At 35.9% G+C, this 24,290-nt stretch overlaps 1 protein-coding gene across 17 annotated transcripts in view; it reads right to left on the minus strand.

The window, feature by feature from the left end:
- The window catches only part of Alkbh8 (alkB homolog 8, tRNA methyltransferase), a 118,292-nt gene that overhangs the window by 58,642 nt on the left and 35,360 nt on the right, over positions 1 to 24,290 (minus strand). For 4 of the 17 annotated variants that reach the window (XM_087212149.1, XM_013076618.3, XM_004856502.3 and 1 more), the window contains 7 exons: positions 20,442 to 20,532; positions 18,060 to 18,195; positions 12,603 to 12,840; positions 10,425 to 10,556; positions 9,672 to 9,767; positions 2,619 to 2,723; positions 1,199 to 1,269 (listed from right to left, as the gene is read on the minus strand). In XM_087212149.1, the coding sequence (XP_087068275.1) occupies positions 1,199 to 1,269; positions 2,619 to 2,723; positions 9,672 to 9,767; positions 10,425 to 10,556; positions 12,603 to 12,840; positions 18,060 to 18,188 (771 nt within the window). In that variant the 5' untranslated portion in view covers positions 18,189 to 18,195; positions 20,442 to 20,532. Of the gene's footprint in view, positions 1 to 1,198; positions 1,270 to 2,618; positions 2,724 to 9,671; positions 9,768 to 10,424; positions 10,557 to 12,602; positions 12,841 to 18,059; positions 18,196 to 20,406; positions 20,533 to 22,859; positions 23,073 to 23,140; positions 23,172 to 24,290 lie in introns of those variants that run through there. The other 13 variants (XR_015451557.1, XM_087212147.1, XM_087212148.1 and 10 more) reach the window with 11 other exon arrangements.

Raw genomic sequence — 24,290 nt, forward strand, 5'->3', positions numbered from 1 at the left:
GCACATGCTCCTTTGTATCCTATTTGACAGGGGCAGCCTCTGCCTTCATGGGGGAGGTCTCCACCTGTCCAGTTGTGCCAGTGACAAGGTCAGAATTTTTCTTTAATTCAGAGGTAAAGTACTAAAAGTCTACTGGACCACAGATCTAAAGATATATTCTGTCATCAGTTTTCTCAGTAGGAAAGTTGATGCTCTGATTTCCATTTATCTTTTGTCTCATTTCTCAATTGGTTATACAGTTGTAAAGAAAAAAACACTACATTTTTTTTTTTACTGGTCCCCAAAGTTACAAGTAGGGATAAAGGGTAAAAATAAGTCAAACAGAAGAGCTCTTTCATTTTTATCTCCTGAAAGTTCCTACATTAAGAGTTCGTATGTGTATTTGGTAAGATGATTTTGTAGTACCAAATGAACAGCAGTAATTCTCTATCAACATGATCACATGAGCCCAGAAAAGGTTAAGAAGTAGAAACACTGAAGATCCAGTGATGGGAACAATACAAATACAGGGGGACCAACCCAATAAATACTATCTCCCTCCAGGAACAAGACCAGGCTTTGAAGCAACCTATAGTTGAGATTAGATGATTCCATATTTTAAGGATTATTACATATTTAAAATTCTAATATATATCTAAAATTCTGTCTGCAATTTGTATGTACCATTTTAAATCATGGTTTTGATCTTCAGCAGTTCAAAGCTACAGAAACAAATCAGTGGTGAGTAAATATGAGCCTCTTATTCTTCATATGTAAAAGTGCAGATATGACCCTCTATCATTCAGAGTTTTTGAAAGGCCTTAATCAGAAAACATATGTAAAGTTTATCAAAATTCTAGATGCGTTTTAGTTTTGTCTTGTTCCACAATCTGCAGTTACTACCTTTTGCCAGTAGATGGCAATGCTGCATCAGGTCAAAAGTTGACCACGCCCCCCAGCAAGGGAAGTCTGGATTTAATTACTAAGTGAAATGTATATAAAACTAAATTTCAGGTGTTTTCCTAGCATCTGATGATATTTAAAAAGACAAATTGTGATAATTTCACATTTTGCAAGAAAGTAAAGTGCTAACAATGCCTTTACTTTTCATTTAGAAATCTTAATTCACTTTAATTTAGAATGTGGGTAATCCTCTGAAAAGTGCACTATACTAGATAAAACATATGCTGACAACTAATAAAAATGATTAAACATTTACCTCTGACCCCAAACTGAGAGAAATGATCTCATCCTCAAAAGCAGAATGTGTGTCAATATGAGCAGGAATTCCTGAAATAGAAAATAGGATAACATGTTGCTTAATTTTTCCTTTTAGTAGATTTTAAGATGACTATACTGTAAATGTACACTTACACAATTATGGTGAAAACACTGTTTGGCTATCAAGAAGGTACTATAATTTTAACTAATGTGAATATGACAAAACAAAAGTGAATTAAATGTAAACTAAAAATATTTTGACTTTATATTTTAAATAACTTAAAGTACCATTGGGATTTAACTCTAAAATAAGGCTCAGAAGTCATTGCTTAACTAGGACATTTATCCAACCCCAGTGAAACATGAAGATAAATAGTCTTTTTGTTGAGCACTAGAGTCCCAGCTCCTTGGAAAATAAAGGCAACAGGCATGAGGGAAGACTAAGTATATCAATAATTAAGATATGGCTATCTCCACTGATCTATCAATCAGTTAATTGAACACCTCTTAGTAAAGAAACTTTGCTACATGAAAGAGGATACAAAGTAAGAAAGTCCCAGTCCTCAAGAAGTTTACAGACCAGTGGAAAGACATCATGATACATAATGCACACCATGATAAAGGCAGAAAAAACAAAAAAACTACAACTACTGCCATTTACAAAACTCTTAAATATCATTTGATTATTATAAATATCAGATGAAGATGTTAACAAATGCAAGAAATTTATAACTTATTTATAACTTTATAACTTATAACTAATGTCATCCTAGAGTTGCATTCCATATTCTTAAACAAAAAAAGGGGGGAAAGATCATCCAACAGTCATCCTTCCTCCTTCTATAATTATTTGGTTCTGTTACACGTGTCTCCTATATTTTTCAAGCAATCCTCTCCCTCTCTAAATAAAATGTTGAGAGAGGAACAAAGCAAAACAACAACACAAAAGAAGTCACAAACTAATTGCTGCCAGTCTGTTTGCACTTTGTGATTAAAATTCCTCCAGGGACCGAAATGCAGATTTGCAAGAGAGTAAGGGCAAGTCTCATATCAATAATCCCAGCTACTCGGAGCCTTGGGCAGGAGGATCACAAGTCTGAGCTCAGCCTGGGCAATTTAGAGGCTTAGTAAGACCCTACCTCAAAATAATAATTTTTTTAAAAGGGCTGAGGATGTAGTTCAGTACAAAAGCCCTGGGTTCAATTCTCACTACTGCAGTAAATAAATAAGGCTGGGGATGTAGCTCAGTGGTATAGCACCCCTGGGTGCAATCCCCAGTACAGAAAGAAAGAAAAGAAAAGAAGCAAAGTAATCTACGTTAGTTTGAACTAAAATATAGTATCCTTAATCTTAAAAAGTTACATAACATTCTTGGTTCTGAAATATATAACTGGAATTTCAAAAGAGGAAATACTTACCTTGCCCAGGTTCATACTGATTTATGGTCAACTGATCAGGTCTACATTTAATATAACCTTCTGCCAACCATTTCTCCAGAAAGCTATCGCAAATATCAGGAAGACCTAAAGTCAGTAATCATAAAGGCAAGGCAACACATATTAAAATGTTTACTTTCCATATTTTACCCAAGGAAGGGAATCACTCTAATAGAAATACTACAGACTTTAATAAAGCAGTCAGATCCACTAATACATTAAATGCACAAGAAAAAAAAATTTTTAAATAAATAAATCTTTCTTAAGAACTTTTCAGTTATATCTTTGACTTTATGAAATTAAAAAGTCCAAAAGAATAATTTTTTTAACAATTCTGGTACTTTAAAAAATAGTAATAAAACAATAAAACTTAATACATGTTGAATATCCCTTATCCAAAGTGCTTGGGACCAGATATGTTTCAAATTACACTTTTTTGGGGATTTTGGAGTATTTGCATATACATAATATATATCTTAGAAATGGGACCCAACTTGAAACAGAAAACACATTTGTTTCATACATATATATTTATGTAGATATATATATGCCTAAAAGCAGGACATTAATGCTCAAAAAGTTTCAGATTTCACAGCATTTTGAATTTTACATTTTTAGATTAAGGATGTTCAACCCATATATTAGATCTAAGAAATTTTTTAAAAAGAAAGAAATTAACTTGACCAGTTTCTTGTTATTTTACAGCATTTTGCTTATTTAATCACTGCCCTTGAAAATATCACTTTTCAAAGTGTAACTTTTATAAGTTATAAATATTATGTAACAATAGCCTTAATAAAAACAATACCCGTATTAAAACAAGTTCATAAAAAAATTTAATCCAACAAAGAAATATACCAAAGGATTACTGGCCCCGTCCCACCTCTCCCAGCTCAGAGGAGGTAATCTGTGAAGGCACTAACAGCCACCCGCCCCACTCGAAATGAGAAAACACGTAAATAAGTCTCAAAATCAGACTTCCAGATCACCAACAGCAACCCCAAAGGGAAATGAGATGGAACACTCTGATACTCAACCACCTGGACCCACTGAACTGGCAACAAAAGGGGATCTGGAAAAAATGAAATCAGAAATAATTTCTCAGATAACAGGAGAAATTGTGCCCCTAGTGCAACACATGATTAATAAATCTAGAGAGGAGCTCAGGAACACGATGAAATCCCAACATAAGAAACAAATGGAATCCATAAAACAGATGCAAATAGATTTCCAGGACATGAAAAACTCCACTGAAAGTCTACACAGCAGAATGAGCCAATGTGAGGACAGAATTTCAGATATAGAAGATAAGATTGCAATTAGTGACCAGGAAAAGAAAAATTGCTTCAAAATTATAAGGGAACATGAGAAATCAATCCAGCAGCTGCTAGATGATGCAAAAAAGAATAACATAAAACTGACTGGGCTCAATGAAGAAACAGGAGAGAGTACAGATGACATAAAAAAATCTCTTCACAGGAATAATGGCAGAAAACTTCCCAAGCAGGGGAAAAGACCTTGGCATACAGATAACTGAGGCATATAGGACTCCAAATAGCCTTGATCAAAAAAAATCTACACATAGGCATATAATTGTTAAGATTCCAGAAACACAACAGAAGAACAAAGTTCTACAAGCAGTCAGAGGAAAGAAACAAATCACATAAAAAAGGAAAGCCCATCAGAATCACAGCAGACTTCTCAACACAAACCATCAAGGCAAGAAGAGCTTGGAGTGACATAGTCCAAGCCCGAAAAGAAAACAGCCTCCAACCCAGATTGATGGACCCTGCAAAACTATCTTTCAAAATGGATGGAGAAATAAGATACTTTCATGACAAAGACCACCTTAGGAACTTCGTGAATACCAAACCAGCACTCTAAAGAATTTTGCACAATAGCCTAGGAACAGACATTGAGGATCACAACCCCAGGAAGCAAAGCAGAATCAACCCATCTGGCATGACAAGAAATTAAATGGAAAGGGGGAGAACCCAATAAAAAGAAAAAGTCATGGCAATGACAAGTCAATAGGTTTCAGTTAGAACCATCAACGTTAATGGTCTCAATTTACCAATCAAAAGAAATAGACTGGCAGAATGGGTCAAGAAGCAAAATCCAACAATATGCTGCATACAAGAAACACACTTCATTCAAAAGGAAACTCATAAACTGAAAGTTAAAGGGTGGAAAACAATACTCCATGTGACAGGAACCCGAAAAAAAGCAAGAGTAGCTATCCTCTTGGCAGATCAAGTAGATTTCAAACCAACACTGATTAAGAGAGATGAAGAAGGACACTACATCCTTGTAAAGGGAAGAATCCAAGAGGAAGAGATGACAATCATAAATATCTATGCACCAAACACTAGTGCACCCAACTATATAAAACAAATACTAATGGACATGAAAAGTCATACATGCACTAATACAATTGTAGTGGGGGACCTCAACACCCCACTGTCACAAATAGATAGATCGACTAGACAAAAAATAAGTAATGAAATACTAGAACTCAATCGAACTCTTGAACAAATGAACTTAACAGATGTTTACAGAGTCTTTCACCCCACAAAATCAGAATATACATTCTTCTCAGCTGCACATGGGTCATTCTCCAAAACAGACCACATACTCACACATAGAACATGTTTAAGTAAGTGCAAAGGAATTGAAGTTATCCCCTGTATATTATGAGACCATAGTACGATGAAATTGGAGATCCATAGCAAAAGGAACTCAAAAAATTTCATAAACACATGGAAATTGAACAACACACTTCTGAATAACCACCAATGGGTCACAGAGGAAATTAAAGAAGAAATCAGACAGTTCCTTCAATTAAATGACAATGACAATACAACATATCGGAATCTATGGGACACAATGAAAGCAGTCTTATGAGGGAAATTCATAGCAGTGAATATGCATATTAGGAAAACAGAACAAGCCCAGTTAAACAACCTGATGCTGAACCTCAAGCTTCTAGAAAAAGAAGAGCAGGGCAACCCCAGAGCTCATACAAGGAAGGAAATTATAAAGATCAGAGGAGAAATCAATGCAATGGAGACTAAGAGAATGATACAAAAAATCAATGAAGCCAAGAGTTGGTTCTTCAAAAGAATCAACAAAATTGACAAACCTTTAGCCAACCTTGCCAGAAAAAGGAAAGAAAAGGCCCAAATCCATGCCATTAGGAATGAAAAGGGTGAAATTACAACAGACCCAGCTGAAATCCAGAGGATCAATACCTACTTCCAGAACCTATATGCCAATAAGATGGGCAACACAGAAGAAATGGACAGATTCCTAGATACATATGAATTACCAAAGTTGAAGGAAGAAGACCTAAAAATTCTGAACAACCCAATATCAACCAATGAAATTGAAAATGTAATTAAAAACTTATCAACTAAGAAAAGCCCAGGCCCTGATGGCTTCACTGCTGAATTCTACAAGACATTTAGAGAGGAACTGCTGCCACTACTGTTTAAACTCTTCAATGAAATTGAAAGGGAAGCAATACTCCCAAATTCATTCCTGGAAGCAACCATCACCTTGATCCCCAAAGCAGAGAAAGACCCAACTGAAAAAGAGAACTATAGGCTAATCTCACTAATGAACATAGATGCAAAAATCCTTAATAAGATAATGGCAAACAGAATGCAGAAGATCATCAAGAAGATCATACACCCTGATCAAGTGGCATTCATCCCAGGGATGCAGGGATGGTTCAATATATGAAAATCAATTAATGTCAATAGAGCCAAGGACAAAAACCATATGATTATCTCCATAGATGCAGAAAAAGCATTTGACAAAATCCAACATGCATTTATCATAAAAACCCTACAAGAAATTGGAATAGATGGTCTCTACCTCAAACTGATAGAAGCCATCTATGAAAAACCAACAGCCAATATCATACTAAATGGTCACAAACTGAAATCCTTCACACTAAAATAAGGAACAAGACAACGATGTCCACTATCACCACTCTTGTTCAATATAGTTCTGGAAACATTAGCCACGGCACTTAGACAAGAGAAAGAAATAAAAGGAATAAAGATAGGTAATGAAGAAGTCAAATTGTCATTATTTGCAGATGACATGATACTCTATATAGAAGACCCCAAGAACTCCACCAAAAGTCTTCTAGACTTAATAACCAAATTCAGTCAAGTAGCTGGTTACAAGGACAACACACAAAAACCAATAGTTTTCCTCTACACGAATGACAGACTCACTGAGAGAGAAACAGGGCAAATAATTCCTTTCACAGTAGCATCCAAAAAACTGAACTACCTAGGAATCATCCTAACGAAAGAAATCAAAGACCTCTTCTCTGAAAACTATGGCACTCTGAAAAGAGAGATTGAAGATGATATCAGAAAATGGACAGACATCCCCTGCTCCTGGGTAGGAAGGATTAACATAGTGAAAATGGCCATATTTCCAAAACTGCTATATAGATTTAATACAATTCCAATTGAGATCGCAGCAGCATACTTCATAGACCTCAAGAAAACAATCCAAAAATTCATTTGGAGCAAGAAGAGACCCAGAATAGCAAAAGCAATTCTAGGCAACAGAGACATGGCAGGGGGTATCACCATCCCCAACGTGCAACTCTACTACAAAGCTACTGTGATAAAAACAGCATTGTACTGGCAAAGAAACAGACTTGAGGACCAGTGGAACAGATTAGAAGATGCAGAAACAACGCCAGACACACTCAGCCATCTCATCTTCAACAAAGGAGCCAAACACCCTCACTGGAGGAAAGATAGCCTCTTTAAGAAATGGTGCTGGAAAAATTGGGCTTCTACTTGCCAGAGATTAAAACTAGACCTATATCTCTCCCCATGCACTAAACTAAAATCAAAATGGATTAAAGATCTAAATATTAAAATAGAAACTTTGAACCAGTTGGAACAGAGGTTAGGTAGAACCCTTGAAGACATCGGTGTAGGAAAAGATTTTATGAACAAAACCTCAGTTGCCCATGAACCAGCACAAACAATCAACAAGTGGGATCTCTTCTTATTAAAAAGCTTCTGCACAGCAAGAGAAACCACCAGCAGTGTGAAGAGACAACCCACAATGTGGGAAAAAATCTTCACCTGCTCTTCCTCAGACAAAGGTCTACTATCTCGAATCTATAAAGAACTTAAAAAGATCAGACCTCCCAAATTTAAAGACCCAATCCAAAACTGGGCATCTGAAATGAACAGACATTTCTCACACAAAGAAGTAGAAATAGCAAATAAATACATGAAAAAATGTTCAACATCACTGGTCATTCGAGAGATGCAAATGAAAACAACACTGAGATTCCACCTCACTCCAGAAAGAATGGCTGCTATCATGAAATCAACCAATAACAAATGCTGGTGGGGCTGTGGGGAAAGAGGAACCCTGCTCCACTGCTGGTGGGAGTGTAGACTGGTGCAACCACTGTGGAAATCAGTATGGAGATACCTCAAAGAACTAGGACTGCAAGTCCCATTTGACCCCGCTATTCCACTGCTGGGGATCTTCCCCAAAGAATTAAAAGAATCATACCACAGTGATATATGTGCACCCATGTTCATAGCAGCACAGTTTGTAATAGCTAAAACTTGGAAACAGCCCAAATGCCCATCAACTGGAGACTGGATCAAGAAAATGTGGTTTTTTTATAAAATTGAGTACTACTCAGCCATAAAAAATGAGAAATTAGAGACATTTATAGCTAAGTGGATGCACATTGAGGCAATACTCTTAAGTGAAATAAATAGGACACACGTGTAAATACCGAATAGTTTCTCTGGTGTGAGAAACTGAAAGTGTAAATAAGGACTAAATGTATAATAGGTAATGTGAAATAGGAAGAAAAGGGGCAAAGGAGAAGGAAGTGGGAGGGCTAGGGGAAAGGATAGAAGGGAATGGGATTAATATGAGAAAATGGAAAAATAGGAACAAAATCTTTGTAAATAGGGAGGAATGGAGGGGTTGAAGGGAGGGCTGGGCAAGGGTGAAAAACAAGAACCAAGAGAGACTATGTAAAGGTGCAAATTTCCAATGATGAATGTCATTATATTGTATACCTAAAATGTAGCAATTATTAGAATGAATAATCGATAATGTAAAATAGGAAGAAAAGGTCCAAAGGGGTAGGGGTAGTGGGAGGGGCAGGGGAAAAGAAAGAAGGGAAAGGAAAAAATGCTGAGAAATGGAAAAAATGGAAATAAAGTCTTTGTAAATAGGGAAGGGTGGAGGGCATGAAGGGAGGGCTAGGAATGGGGAAAAAATAAGAACCAAGATGCATTATATAAAGGTACAATTTCCAATGAGAAAAAAAAAAACTAGAAATGACTAAATGTCTATCAATAAGCAGCTAATTAAATAAGCTATTATGGGACATTCGTAAAATGAAAGACTACGTAATATCTCTAAGACATATAGTGGAGAAAACAAGTTGGACTGATGCATGTAACACATGAATATATAATTTATACCATATGATATAATACTACATATAGTAAACTATGTACTTTGAAAAGTACATATATCTGGATGTAAATTTGTTTTTCAAAAAGATTAGAAGAATGTACACCACCAGGCATGGTGGCACATGCCTGTAATCCCAGCACTAAGGAGGCTGAGGCAGAAGGATTGCCATGAGTTCCAGGCCAACCTGGAATACATAGTGAGTTCAAGGCTTGCCTGAACCTTATAATGAGACCCTGTCTCAAAAAAACCAAAAAAAAAATAAAAAAATAAAAATATACACCAAAGTGTTAACAGCACATACTGCTAAGAGGGAGGAAGTACGGGAGGACGATGGTCAAGAGGAGCCATTTATCTAACTGTGATTTATCTAACAATCATATCCTACTACTTCTCCAATTTAAATGCTTTAAATTTAATCAATTGTCTGGAAAGTTTACCCACAGGGACAAATGAAACATATACCCTCAATTATAATAATCTTCCAATATAATAAATCTTATTTTCTAAACCAGCATTTATTGTTTACTAACAATTACTTACCCTCGGGTAATGGCTTATCTTTATCTACATTGTTGTTCTCATAGTGGAATTCATAACCAAAATGCTTTACTCGTCTGTGTTTTAAAGATTTTTGAACTGTGTAAAGAGATGAAAGTAAATTATTTGGAAAAAAAGAACAACAGCCTTTCATCTATTTCACTCAACATAATCAGTAAGGATTAGTTTGGTAATGGTTACTTCTGCTAAGTTACTGTCTTTAACAACATCTTACCATTCTGTTTGTATCTGTTATTCTTGCAAGTCTAAAACAGTAACAAATATTTAAAGAGTTTCAGCTAATCAATATGAGAGAGATAAACATGTACACTGCCATTCACGAGACTGCTCATGCTGTGGAAAGTCAGAGTAACTCCAGAAGGCTCTGGCTATATTACAGTGGTATAGTATCACACTGATGATTCCACAGAGGAAATATGCCTCAGGGTAGATTATAGCAAAGAAGATAATACAAGTGAAAGAACTTATACAAGTCAGCTATACAAATATTGGCTAATAAATATTCATCAGTTTGGAGTTCAAAATTGATAGCTATATAAATATTACCACATCTATTATTCATGTCCTAAGAAATGCTAGTATGGCTTGTCTTAACATTGGATTCAAAATACTTTCAATGATCTTGAAGAAATATTAGAGTTTTAATAAACCAAAGGAGGAAGGGAAGAAAAGAAGAGTAGTAACATGACATTTTGTAAAAAGCTTTAAATATCATATTTAGAAAATTGTACTTACAATTTTGATTGTCTAGATCTTCTGTCCAATTAATACTTTCCAAAAGCATTTTCTCATCCTCAGAAGAAATAATTTCTTCTACTACTGTGAGACCTGGAGGTAGGGCTTGATGCCCCAGCTCCTTCCATTGAGCTACGGGAAACCAAATTAAAATAGTCACATATAAAAACACAAATAATTCTATCCAATATCAGTTCATGAAACTCCTAATCCTCATTTTCTGAAATAAGAATTCTGACAGGGACACAACATATTAAAATTGGAAAAACAAAGACCAAGATCACATTTATGGTACATTTTATTCATTGAAATTCTTTTCAGCAAATAGAATAGTACTTTAGTACTCTACTTGAAAATGATTGTGTCACTTTTTAAATCTCACTAAAAGATTCCTCACAATATATACTATATGCGCCTATATTTAAAAAGTCAAAATTGTCTCTGAATGTTAAATACAAGAGTTTAAATGCCCATTTTTGTTCTTGGGGTCTTCTAACTGTGGTCAAAAAATAGAAAAATGTAAAATAACATAGAACTTTGTAAATAAATTAAAAGTACTACTTATGAAGAATTATTTAATATATATGAAATTAACAAGTTCCTGTGTCCTTCAGAGTTTTAGATAGGTATAGAAAGAAAAAAGAATTTTCTGTCAGATAAAGGGAATAGCTTATTCACATTTACCATTAAAGATCTGATCAGTCACATTACAGAAACAATTTTTGAAGTTTTTCAGCTAGATAATTTACCTTTTGAGTTGTTTAATATAAACATCCAAAAAATAGTAAGTATATACTAGATCCTATTAATAATACTTCAGAAATTTAAATAGTAAATCATTTGATAAATATATACCAAGTACTTATAATGTGCCAGATATCATACTATTTATTCAAATTACGTAAGAAAAACTTTGGGGAAAATTCCTAAAGTCAGATACTTTATAGTACAAATAATTCATATTTAACTTTCTAAATATGTTTTTTTATATCTTATAAATTTAAAATATCTCTTGTACTTGCTACTCAGTGGCTATCTGGAGGTAGGTATCAAAACATTTGGTACATAGTTCTATTCTCAATTAAAAAATTATTTCCAAGGTTATAAATGTGCTTGCCTCAGATTTAGAAGTACACCTGAATCTAATGAAGGACTATTTATGAAGAATACTCCCAAACTCACTTTGTGCAATCTCTTACTGAGTGTTTCACATACTGAATTGGCAGAAATCCAAGGGCAATATTTTTTTATTAAAACTTGCCCCTGAACCAGTTTTCAAAAACTGATCAAAAACATGTAAAGTGTTCAGTTATTAAAATGTGTGAAGCTTAAGTCAAATTTAAAATTAAATACATAGGAACGCTGAGAGATATAATTTCTAAATATATTTTTAGAATACTTTAAAAGTTGTCCTTTTTACAAAAACATAAATTTGATCATTTTTCACTCATCTGCCTATCCCCAGGATATCTAAAGAAAGCTCAGTGGCAAAAGAATCTAAGATTAGATGCCTGAATCAAAATTCATCTCAACACATCTCATTTCCACATATAGAGGGGATAAAAATGTAATAAACCCTAAAGCAATACTGTAAATCAGCCTATAAAGCTATTACTTAAATTAAATTATTTAGTTCCTCCATCTCACTACCCAGGAGCTATTGTATTGGACAGCACAGAGATGAATATTTTCACCATACTGAAAGTTTATTGTATAGCACCACTATAAAGTCTCAGGGATCTCTAGCCGCTAAGTGTGCCCCTCCATGAATATGAAGACTGACATATAATCGCTTGGATCACAGTTAAATTTTCAAGTGATTAATTCAAAGTTTCCATGTAGACACTATAAGATAAATTCATCTAAATCCTCACCATTGAACTTGAAAAGCACAATTAGATAACGAGCCTCCACATTAAGTAACAGATACTTAAAGAACATTTGATAAAAGGGACTGCTTAATTGATACCCTTTTTTGGTTCTACAGTAACTGAACTCCTGGGGTTGGGGATATAGCTCAGTGGTGCAGCATCTGCCTGGCAAGTGCCAGTCCCTGAGTTGGATTCCTGGTACCAAAAAATAACTAAATAAATAACTGAACTCCCAACTATGACTATGAAAAGAAAGCTCAGACAAAAGCAAGAACCATTATTTAAGAGATAAATAACTTCATGATACCTCTTTCTACAAAATTCAAGTACAGAATGACCTTTTGTCCTAAATCATCCACTATTTCTTTTCCATTGAGGGAAGCATAAGCATTCCTGGATTCTTCTGTGGTTTTGTATCTTACAAAGGAATAGGGCTTATTAGGTGGCATTAAGAGAGCTTCCACAAGTCCACATTTCTCTAAAACCGGGAGCAGTTGCTTTCTACTCATGCCATTACCCAAACCACCATTGGCAACAACCAGGCTCTGAGAAAAAAAAAAAAAAAAAGTAACATCAGCAATTTAATCAACCTGTTTATTTTCAAGGAAAATTAAATAGGATTATTTCAAAGTAACATTTCTACAAAGATGTAATTAAAAGGAAAAGGTGTTTCCTAGTGGTGATTTGGTTTGCTAATTTCATACAAAATATGCAAGCCAATATAGTAAATATTTGAGGAATAAAAAGTACTCCCATCTTGTAAATAACATTTAATTTAAAATAGCCTATTTATAAAATATTAATTTCTTAATAACCAAAAATGCAAATTAAAAGATTATTTATATTTATCAGAAATACCAATTTAACACAATAAAAGGGAAGAAAAGAGGCAGGATGGGGAAAAAAACAAGTAGCTACATACTACCTGCTTTTTGCCAGAGAACTAATGTTCTACATTCTTTTACTTAACCTCCACAAACTTCACAACAAAGTACAGATATTCCTTGTTTAAGAATCAAGTTATGGTCCTGTAGCTAGGTCATTCAATGAACTGGTCACTAAATGAGGAATGGTATATAGTGTGCATATTACAATATTCAGAACAAAGAAATGATCAAAGGAAACTCCAACTTGATGACTTTGCTTTTATTTGCATAACTCTTACATGCAGTACTGTAATGTATAACAAAATATAAAACTACAGTACTGTACTGTACAGTAAGCAAAAATTACAGTACTATACTGTAGAAGAAACCACCATAAGCCTGCACTGCCACTCACATTCCTGTGATGTAGGTCCAAATGCGGGTTGTAAGTCAGAACAGATCATAAATCCGAACAATCGTTAAACAGGTAAGTCACTAAACAAGTCATTAAACAATGTAAATTCATTTGGGTAATAAGCCCTACTTTATAAAGAACAAAGTGAAGGTCAGAACAACTGGATTAGGGTGGTGATTAGGGGGAGGTGAATTTGGAACCTATTTATGTTATTTTCCAGAATCCACATTTTTTAGTTTAACCATTACACAATATTTCCTAAAAAAGAAAAGACTGGCCCCAAGAAAAATCAATTTTAGGTTCTGGTGAACATTAAGTATGAAATTTTCCTGCCTCAGTAAATTAATTCAGTTTAAGTAATTTAGTCAGTTTACAAAGAAAAGTTTCTTTGTAAGTTTCATGCTTACTTCTTGTTATTTGCCAAGCTTTCTTCAAGGGATTTTGGGTGGAGGCATCCTCCTAGTTTTATTCAGGTGTTTATGCCAGTGTGCTTACAGTCTCTATATCGCTTTCTACACACTATAAAGATTGTTTTTTGACTATGACTTCTGAAACTGTAGTATAACAAAAGTAAACCGTACATGACCTATGCTCATCAATTTCATCATTTGTACTAGGTGTTGGAAAAGTTGTTCTGAAAAGAGCCAGGTAATAAAATATTTTAAAGCTTCACAGGCCATCTAAGTTTCTGTAACACAGACTTGATTTTATATTTTAGTAAGCTTTTAAAATGTAAAATTCACTATTTGCACATGAATCAGATTTGTTCTGAAGTAGTATGCTGACCCCTGATTTACACTAAAGATTAGTACATACTGTATTCATTTTATTATACAAAATGAGAATACCTACAATGTGCTTAAATAGAATCATTAAATTCTGTTCTGTCATGGGTCATGTACAAGTATATACATAATAAAAAAATTACTACAATAATGTGTTACATAGTGTAAAATTTAGTCTCATAACTGGCTTCCCTGGATCTTATTCAATAAGGTTTTTAAATTAAAATAACAAAATAATTTGGCTATATGAAGCCAGTTACAAAAATATTTCCATATCCCTAAATCTGAGTCAGATACAAAGAGGAAAAATATAAACCAAAGTGCTTTTTCCTATTCTCATATACTCAGTACAACACAATAAAGACTACTTCTGTGACTTCTGGTCATGAAAATCTGTGGGATTTCCCCCCATCAGCAATAAATTTGTTCTACAGAAAATTCTCCAGCAGACACCAGCTGAGTCCTCTAATCTAATTCTGTTCAGTTCTAACCCTATTAAACTGGTGACAGTGTCAGATCTCTCAGGTTGTGAGCTCAGTCCCACAAGACTGCCTTCCAAATCAAATGCCATCACAAGAAATAGGTTGTCACCTATACTTCTGACAGAATGGCTGTGAATCAGGATTTCCAGGTCTCCAGCCTGAAGTTCGATTAATTTGGTAGAGCAACTGACAGAACTCAGACAAACATTGTACTCATACTAACTCAGTTATTATAAGGGATCTTAAAAAGGACAGCGATGAACAGACAGATATAAGAAATACATAGGGCAAGGCTGTGGGAAGGAATGCAGAGCTCCCATGCTCTCTCTGGGTACATACACCACTTTCTAGGAATCTGCACATGTTCAACTACGCAAAAGCTCCTCAGAATTCTGTCCTTTGTGTTTTTATGGAAGCTTCATTATATAGATATGAATGATTAGATCAGTGGCCATTTTCGTTCAGCTCAACCTCCCCTACCACAAGGGAGTGGAAGTGAAAGTCCCAACTCTCCAACATGCACTAGTCTCTCCAATGACATGGCCCCATCCAGAAGCTACTGAGCTGGCCCCGCCACCAGTAGTTTCATTAAATAAAAAAAAGACATTCTTTTCACTCCAGAGATTCTAGGAGTTTTAGTGCTATATGCCAGGAAAATGTACAGAAACAAAATATATTATTTCACATTATCACACTAAGAAATTACAAACATTTCATAAAATGTCAAGAATCCACTGCCCAATGTAGGAATGAAAGATGATGAGGTATAAACTTGAGGATGCGGTATAACTCAAAGATGCCTTCAAATGAGTGTGGTTGGGGAGGAAAAGGAGTAACATTTTCCCCATTACATAAATTATATAATTAAATGTAATAATTGTTTTATTTACAATTGTTCATCCAATAAATTTCCAAGTAATAAGTATGAAGTAGAAAATTCAGATTTTTTTGAAGTTATTTTCAGTCCTGATAATTTGAGGAACACTATTCTAGAAAAATCTTATAATGCATAAAAATGCTATATGCATGTATGAAAATGGCATGATACAAAATATTTTGTAAAATTAATATGCACTAGTAAAAAAACATATTGAAAAAATAAAATTAAAAAATCTTATGCTATAAATTTGCACAAAGTTGCCTGTATCTGTAACACATCATTAAAATAATTGGTTTTTTGTACCAGGGATCGAACTCAGGACCTTGTGCTTTTGAGACAGGGGCCGGCACCACTGAGCTAAATCCCCGGCCCTTAAAATAATTTTTATTCTCCATGGATGAATAAAATACAATTAAAGATACCTCTAAAATTATATTCTTTTTCTTTAAAAGTATTTTGGAGAAAAATAATCAAAGTATAGGTTAGATGCTGCTTTGGAGGCCATAAAGGTGAGATTAAAGCTTCTGGGGATCTTAAAGATTCAATCAGAAATAAGCTTCAGAAGCAGCAAAGAAACTTAGCCCATTTTTTTCTTACACTTCTCTTTATGAGTCCTGTAATAAGAAACCAAGTTAAGGGCCGGGGATTTAGCTCAGTGGTTCCAGCGCCTGCCATGCAAACCCAAGGTCCTGAGTTCGATCCCAGGTACCAAAAAAAAAAAACAAAACAAAACTATTGCTAATGAAGAAACACAAACTTAGGGCTGGGGATTTAGCTCAGTGGTGCTGCAGCCTGCCTGGCAAGCGCAAGGTCCTGAGTTTGATCCCCGGTACCCAAAAAAAAAAAAAAACAACAAAAAAGAAACCAAGTTCTGCTTGAAGAGATGGGAGTAGGGCATATCAGTTTAGTCTTCTGAATGCCTCAGCCTCAGTGGCTCTTGGCTGAAAGGATGAGTGCAGACATACTAAATCTATCATCTATCCCATCTTTTTAAATATGAATTTGACTTAAATTCTCTAAAATTATTAATATCCAACTCCAAGTATGAACCTTTTACCTGCTAACCTCAAATGTCCATCAAAAGACTGCTTATTCCTAAACTAAGATGCAGCACAAGAGATGAACCTAAAGAAAGAGTAGTGGTCTGAGAATCAAGATGCCTAAATTTCAGGCCCAGCTCCACCTCAAAGTATATCTTTGAGCCAGGTGTGGACGGGCGTGGTGGCACACACCTGTGATCCCAGCACTCAGAAGGCTGAGGCAGAAGGATCACTGAGTTCAAGGTCAGCCTGGGCTACCTAGTGAGTTCAGGACCAGCCTGAACTACAAAGAGAGGCCCTGCCTCAAAAAAAACAAAAACAAACCAGAATCAAAGTATATATTTGGCCCCCAGTCAGATGATAACTAAGCTTCCTTCCCACTTTTACTCTATAACTTTATAAACCAAAAAGAATCCCTTAAGACTTCTTTATAGTCATGAAGTATTTTTATGTCTATAAAACTGTCACACACTCTCTTCAGAATCGAACCATCCAATAGAGTAAAAAATATTGCACACCATATAAAGTATTGTGCACTATACCCTATTTATAAATGAAGAAGGCCAAAGTCAAAGGGTATTGTTCATGTCTACATAAGTGGAAAAGCAAAGTGAGCTCCTAAATCACAGCACAGGAAAACTCACAGTCCCTCATACATAATTTCATTTAATTGTTGCCATCAGATAATGAAAAGGCTTTGTAAGTAAACTCTAATAAATAAAAAAATGTTTTAGAGTACACAGCCAAAATACTCTATAATATAGATGAGTTTGGGAACAGCAGAAAGATCATATTAAGATACAGAGGAACTAGCTTTATGTTTCTATGCAATCACTTACTACTTTATGTCAATGAATACATAACCTCTTAAAACTTTGGTTTTCTCACCTATCTCATAAAGATTTTTAGAAAATTATAATAATGAACATAAGTACACTTTATCAACTGAAAAGACTTGTACAGTGTTATAATTGATGTATAGCCACAACTTCCTCTGGTTCAACCAATATGATCAATAAAAATTGAAACCACAGGATAGCACATGATCCAGAATACATAGTTAGAAGGTTTTAGTCTAGTATATTTAATATGGATGAAACATATGATGGGCCAACCACAGCCTTGAGTAATTATTAAAAATATTAACATAGGGCCGGGGATTTAGCTCAGTGGTTCCGGCGCCTGCTCACAAGCGCGAGGTCCTGAGTTCGATCCCTGGTACCAAAAAAAAAAATTAACATAATATATTAACATCAATACATTTACATTAAAATGATAACAAGAATTTTAGGTCACCTGAGTAGCATAAGATACTGCCTCAATACCTTCATGTCTCAGCAAAGTATGCCTGGCTTTAATTTGTTTCCTTAAGAACTTCTTCTCAGTTTTATTGAGTTTGAAATTACTTTGATAGTTGATCTCCATAGCAATACTATGAAATAAAAAGAAGTTGAAATGTTAACAGTCCTGAAGAAATAATTATGTTATATTCATAGGTTATAAATCTTCTATATGATCTTTTTTTTTAAATACTTAGTTGAACTTTCACTAACCCAGAGAGGTGAGAACAGATGTGGAAATAAAGGTATATCTAAGGTAACAAAGAAGAGCATCTAATAACACCTCTGAGAGTTCTAAGTGCACTCTCTTCCTTCAGTGCACTGTTTTTAGCCAGGCATGGTAGCACTTGCCTGTAATCCCAGCAATCTGGGAGGCTAAGGTAGGAGGATCACAAGTGACCCCAGCCTGAGTAATTCAGCCACTTAATGAGACCCTGTCTCAGCATGAAAAATAAAAAGGGCTGGGGATGTAGCTCAGTGTAAAGGTCCTAGTTTTAATTTCCAGTATCACATTTAAGAAAAGAAAAGTGTGCTGTTTTCCTATAAGTACAGTATCTCATTACTTATGAAGTCCTACCATAAAAATCAAAGACAAATTTCACAATCATAAGCCAAGGTAAGGAGGAAGAGGAAGAACAATGTCAAGAAGTCACAGCACATGCAGTATGATTCTACTGATAATAAAGCTCAAAATCCAAAAGCAAGCCATATATCATTTAATGCATATAAAAAAGAAAAGCATGGAAATAATAAGTAAAAAATTCAGGAAAGAGGTTATTTCTAAGGGGGGGAAGAAAGCTATTGTGAGAGGTGACATATAGGAGCATCACAGTCATTTCTTCTATTTCTTAGTTCTTATTTCTAGATGGTAGGTATAGGTGTTGGTTATATTATTTTTTAAACTGTGCATATATCTTTATATCTACAGTTTTTTAAATAACAGAAATAAAAACCCCATAAAATTGTTTTCACTTTATTGAAATACATCATCATCAGGGCCAGGGATTTAGCTCAGTGGCTCTTCCACCTGCCTCACAAGCGCAAGGTCCCGAGTTTGATCCCTAGTACCAAAAAAACAAAGGGAATACATCATCATCAAGTAGTTGCTAAGTACTCCCAAAGAGGCCTTAATAATCACTCCAAATCTGTACCCTACATCTTGATTTAGCATAGTAGCCAATTTTACTTCGCTCGTAGAATAGCATAATTTATGATGATTCATCTGTTAGCTTAACTCCCCTGTCATAGTACATACTTAAAGAGAGTGAGAATCCCCAGCATACAAAGTAAACATTTGTTGAAGAGATCATTGACAAATGAGTGAATACACACATCCCTATTATAGTCTCAGTACCCTGCAGTACACAGATCATGAACTTTTAACAAGTTTGTAAGTTAGTTAAGAAGAACAAACACCAAACAATGAAATCATATGACACACCTTTTTATAATTAAGTATTAATGACGTGGTCATTAGACATGAGCCAGAGAACAAAAACAAGATCAATGTTAATTGGAAAAGTTGGGAAGACTTCAAACCAGAAGGCAACTCATGCTCAGTACTGAAGGACAACACCATAAAGTCATATGGAAAAGAAGATTTTCACTGAGGTGGTAAAGAGCAGAACCTAAAACAGAATTTGGCATGTCTGGCAAAGACAGTAGGTATAAATTTTTAAAGCAGAGAAACTCCATCAACACATGTGATACAAGATAAGGCCAGTAAGACAGGCTGGTGGGACAGTATAGCAGGAAGGTTAGAGAGAAGATCTGAAACAATCCAGCGTGACAAGTAGACATGTTAGCCTGATCTACACTGGACTCACACTCACAGAAGGAAGAGGAAATAAAGAGAAGGGAAGGGTGGGAAAAAAAAGTTCAGGTAGAATCAATAGGTCTTGATGACTATTCAGATGTGAGGAAGAGAGGAATCAAAGATCACTTACTAACAGAAGAGAGCTTGAGCAATTGAGAGACTCATGATATTATTTCAGAACTGGAAAGTCAGGAGGAAGGTGGGGAAGAGCCATTCAGGAATGGAGGTAATGAGTCAGATTTAGAACATGATGGTTAAGGAACAGGTGAGACAATGCAATGTCTGAACAGCATGTGACAATTATGTAGTGGCTTGTAAGAAAAGAAATGATAGCAAACTTTAGGAGTCATCATTACAGAGGAAAGGGATAAGTGACTGGATGCATCTAATATTGCACTATTTATAATAATTGTTCTAACATCTGTCCCCTTCCACAAGACTATGAGCGGTTTGAGGACAGGGATTAAATCACACTTTTCACAGTTACCCTAGAGCCTCCTTCAGTGCTATGAAGCAGCATACCAGCGTTCAGAAGTCCGAGTTCCAGGTTTGATTCTTAGCTTCACCACATACTAGCTGTATGATCCTGGTTGAGTTAATTATGCTTCAGCTTCTGTAAATATGGATAAGGAGAAGAATAATGTCTCTAAGAGCTTGGTTAGAAGAATTAAATTTATTTATTACTACATCACTAAGTTTTAGAAGACCCAGATAAAAATGATTTAACAAAACAAAAATAGCTGAGGGTTTTCAAAGGAACTATTTTACAGCTATTCAATTCTAAGGTATCCATCTGTGAAACAACAACTTTGCAGTATGTCATGAAAAACAAGGGATGAATGCACTACAAAAATTTTTTCTTAATATTTCACAGGAACAAAGACTGCAAAGTGGAAGAAATGAAAAAGAAAAGATGCTGAATAAATCTTTTTAAAAGTCTGCCACTAAAAGACCAGCAGATGGAGCCTCATAATCACATTTTTGTTATTCCATTTCCTTTTTCCCTCTCAATCACATACCAGTACTGCAGGTGAAGTCAAATCCAGATAGCCTAAAGTTTCATTTTCCCATTTCATTGACTTGGAAATGTAACAACCCCCTAGATCTGAGTCATTTCAACAAGGAATAGGCTGGTACCAGCTACTGAGGTCTAGAGGTCCCACCTCTCTATCAAGGCCACTTTTCTAGTCAAGGAGTTTCCACCGTTGCTGCACAGATGCTTCAGTGCTCCTTGCCATGTTATGGGAGTAAGGTTACTATTTACTAGGTAGGATACTAGCCATGCTGGGTTCAGGTTAGCCACCTCCAACCTGAGCATATTCTCTGCAGGATAAGAATTTGAAGATTATACACGCTCTGCTATTTGCTTGCTAGCAAGTTTAAACCCCCAATACATTCCATAGGATATTGCCCTAGATGGCAATAGCAGTATGTGTGTCCATGCCTTCCTTGAATAGTTTATTATGAACCAAACAGTACAGAAAAATGTTCCTGTGCTTGTATGTAAATTATAATAGCAATGATTAGAAAAAACCTAAATTCCAAGGCCTGATTTTAAAGTACAGCACAGGTATACAAATATATATAAACATTTAGAACATACAAATTCATCATATGGGTTGCCTCCAGAGAGAGGAAATGGGTAGACAAGTTGTGAAATGAGAAATTTTCCCTTTCATGACTTTTAAATTTTATTTTTTTCCCCATTAAGTTTATTGGTACATTTTAGGTATACAATACAGTTACATTCATCACTGGGATCTTGTACCTTTACATGATGTATCTTGGTTCTTATTTTTTCCCCATTCCCCTGCCCTCCCTTCACCCCCTCCACCCTTCCCTATTTACAAATACTTTGTTTCCATTTTTTTCTCATATTTTTTTCTTTTCCCTTCTTTCCTTTCCCCTACCCCTCCCATTTCCTCTACTCCTTTAGACCTTTTCTTCCTATTTCACAATATCAATTATACATTCTGATCCTTATTTACACTTTTAGTTTTTCACACCAGAGAAACTATTCAGTATTTACACATGTGTGTCCTATTTATTTCACTTAAGAGTATGGCCTCAAAGTGCATCCACTTAGCTATAAATGCCTCTAGTTTCTCATTCTTTATGGCTGAGTAGTACTCCATTTTATTTTTTAAAAAACACATCTTTATCCAATGACTCTTGAATTTTAGTTGCTATTCAAATTGTACTGCCTATTTTAAAAGAAAATAAAGGTTTTAAACAAGCAGGAAAAATTCACTCCATTTATCACATCATCCCTTTTTAAGTCTTTGAAGTACACTTTCTATAACTTAATGTTAAGTCCACCCTTGAAGTAGGGATTTTGTTTGTAATATTCATCCTGTAGCACTCAGCACCTGAACAGAATCTAGTAGCTAGTAGCCACTCATTAAATATTTGTTCAATAAACCTAAGTAGAATTTGCCCACCTAGCTCTTAAACTCCTCTTCCAGAATTGTTCGAAGGCCTTCTTCAATGTGTCCATTAAAACCTAGTGTTTATCTGTATCTCAGGAGTTTTCATATTGTATTATAACTACCTGTTGGTGTGTTGGGCTAATTTAGAAACTGTCACCTACTTAAAGGCACTGACTTGAGAGACCAGCATACAGCCTTCAATAAATGTTCAATGAAATCGATCAAAACCACAGGCTGACATCTCCCCCACCCAAGAACCACAAGTACAGTGTTGCTCAAAAGAGCACAGGAAGACTGAGATGCGTGGGTGATCAAGACACCAGGAATGTCTGCTTCCCTGGATTGTCACTCTGCTTCACTGTACTGACTCTGGTAAGAAAAGACCTTAGCAGCGCCAAACTAACATGTCCTAGGTTGCAAATTCCCGCCTCCAGCCCCAAAGAAAACAGGCTGACCCAGACACCTCAGGTGCACTAACATCAACACAAACACGTGCACCTTACACACTCACAGAATCACCCAGCACAATATGCTATTCTCCAGACTACACAGGAGAACAGACTGGATCGTCCCTCCTTTGAGTTCTCAGCCCTGGCCAGCGAAGCAGAAAAGACTGAGAGGGGCTGATAAGCGGAAGTAGGGATTTGCACTCCGTCGTGCCAGCCAGCAAACGGTGCCACAAACCTCCTCCTCGATTCAGACCAAGTTCTCATAACGCTGCTTCTCCCTCCTTCGCTAGCCTCTCCAGTCTAGCTCCAGAAAGCCGTGGGAAGTACTCGCACACCACCTCACCTGGGCGCAGCCATGTTGGCGACAGCCGCACTACACTTCCCATGAGTCTAAGAGGCGAGGAACAGCGCTCCCACAATGCCCCTTGTCTCCCACCGTTTTGTGTTCTCGCTTTGGCGTCAAGGGCCTTTGTAAACTGTACTCGACAGGAGTAAAAAATTCGGTAGTCATATTTGGGTGAATGGTAATGGTTAGGAATGCAGCTAATTTGTACTCTCTCCCAAAATGGACAATGTCAAACAGGTTATGTCTTTCTGGCCTATGAATAATACCCTCCCCACCTTGGTGTCTGTGTATCTCGTCCTGAATCTAAAGGTACAAAGGTACGGGAGGGGACCTTGGGTGAGAAAGATGCCATCATATGGAATGTAGGGAAGGATGTGACTATACATGCATGTGCCAAGGAGAATGGTGATCAGCACAAAGTAATAAGAAGTGGGGGGAAATGTGAAAGAAGGCAAGATGGAAGGGAAGAATAGCATCAAATCATTAAAAGACCTAATCCAGGAAAGATTAGAGAAATGGAGTGGCACCATCAGAGCTTATTGAAGGAGGGAGGAGAGGCTAGAAGATGACTATTATGGTGGTAAAGCGAAAAGTGATGAAATGTAGTCACCAAAGGAATAAAAAACGATTTGGTTACCACAGACAAAGAAGAGGGTGAAGATTAGCAATTGTTTCTGCTTTAATGTTAAAATGTAAATCATCCTCTGCATTGGATTATGAGCTCTGTAAGTATATGGAAGGAAAGGAGGGGGGTGCCCTATAGTGTTGATACCAGTACCCCTATGGGCATCCCACTGCAGGGGACTATCAGTAAAAGTTAATGCTAGCTGACCAGAGAAAGTGACACAAGTAAGAGAGTATTGATGAGCAGAGGAATAAGTTGTGTTGGGAACACCTTAGAAGGAGGAGAGAACAGAAGTTGGAAGGCAGATAGGCAGCCACTACAATAGTCCAAGAAAGAAAAGGTGAAACCAAATCAGAATAGCAAAAATGAAGAGACAAGGACAAGCTAGAGAGGTCAAATCAGCTAGACTTTGCAAACTACTGGAATGTGATGGGAAATATGTTGACTCTACCTCACTGCTATCTCTCTTTGATGCTTTCAAAAACATATCCCAGTAGAAATTTCAGCAGTGATGGAAATATT

This window comes from Heterocephalus glaber, unplaced genomic scaffold, assembly GCF_053883595.1.
Source record: "Heterocephalus glaber isolate CG9 unplaced genomic scaffold, H.glaber_assembly_v1.0 deba00001429, whole genome shotgun sequence".
Classification (NCBI taxonomy): Eukaryota; Metazoa; Chordata; class Mammalia; order Rodentia; family Bathyergidae; genus Heterocephalus; species Heterocephalus glaber.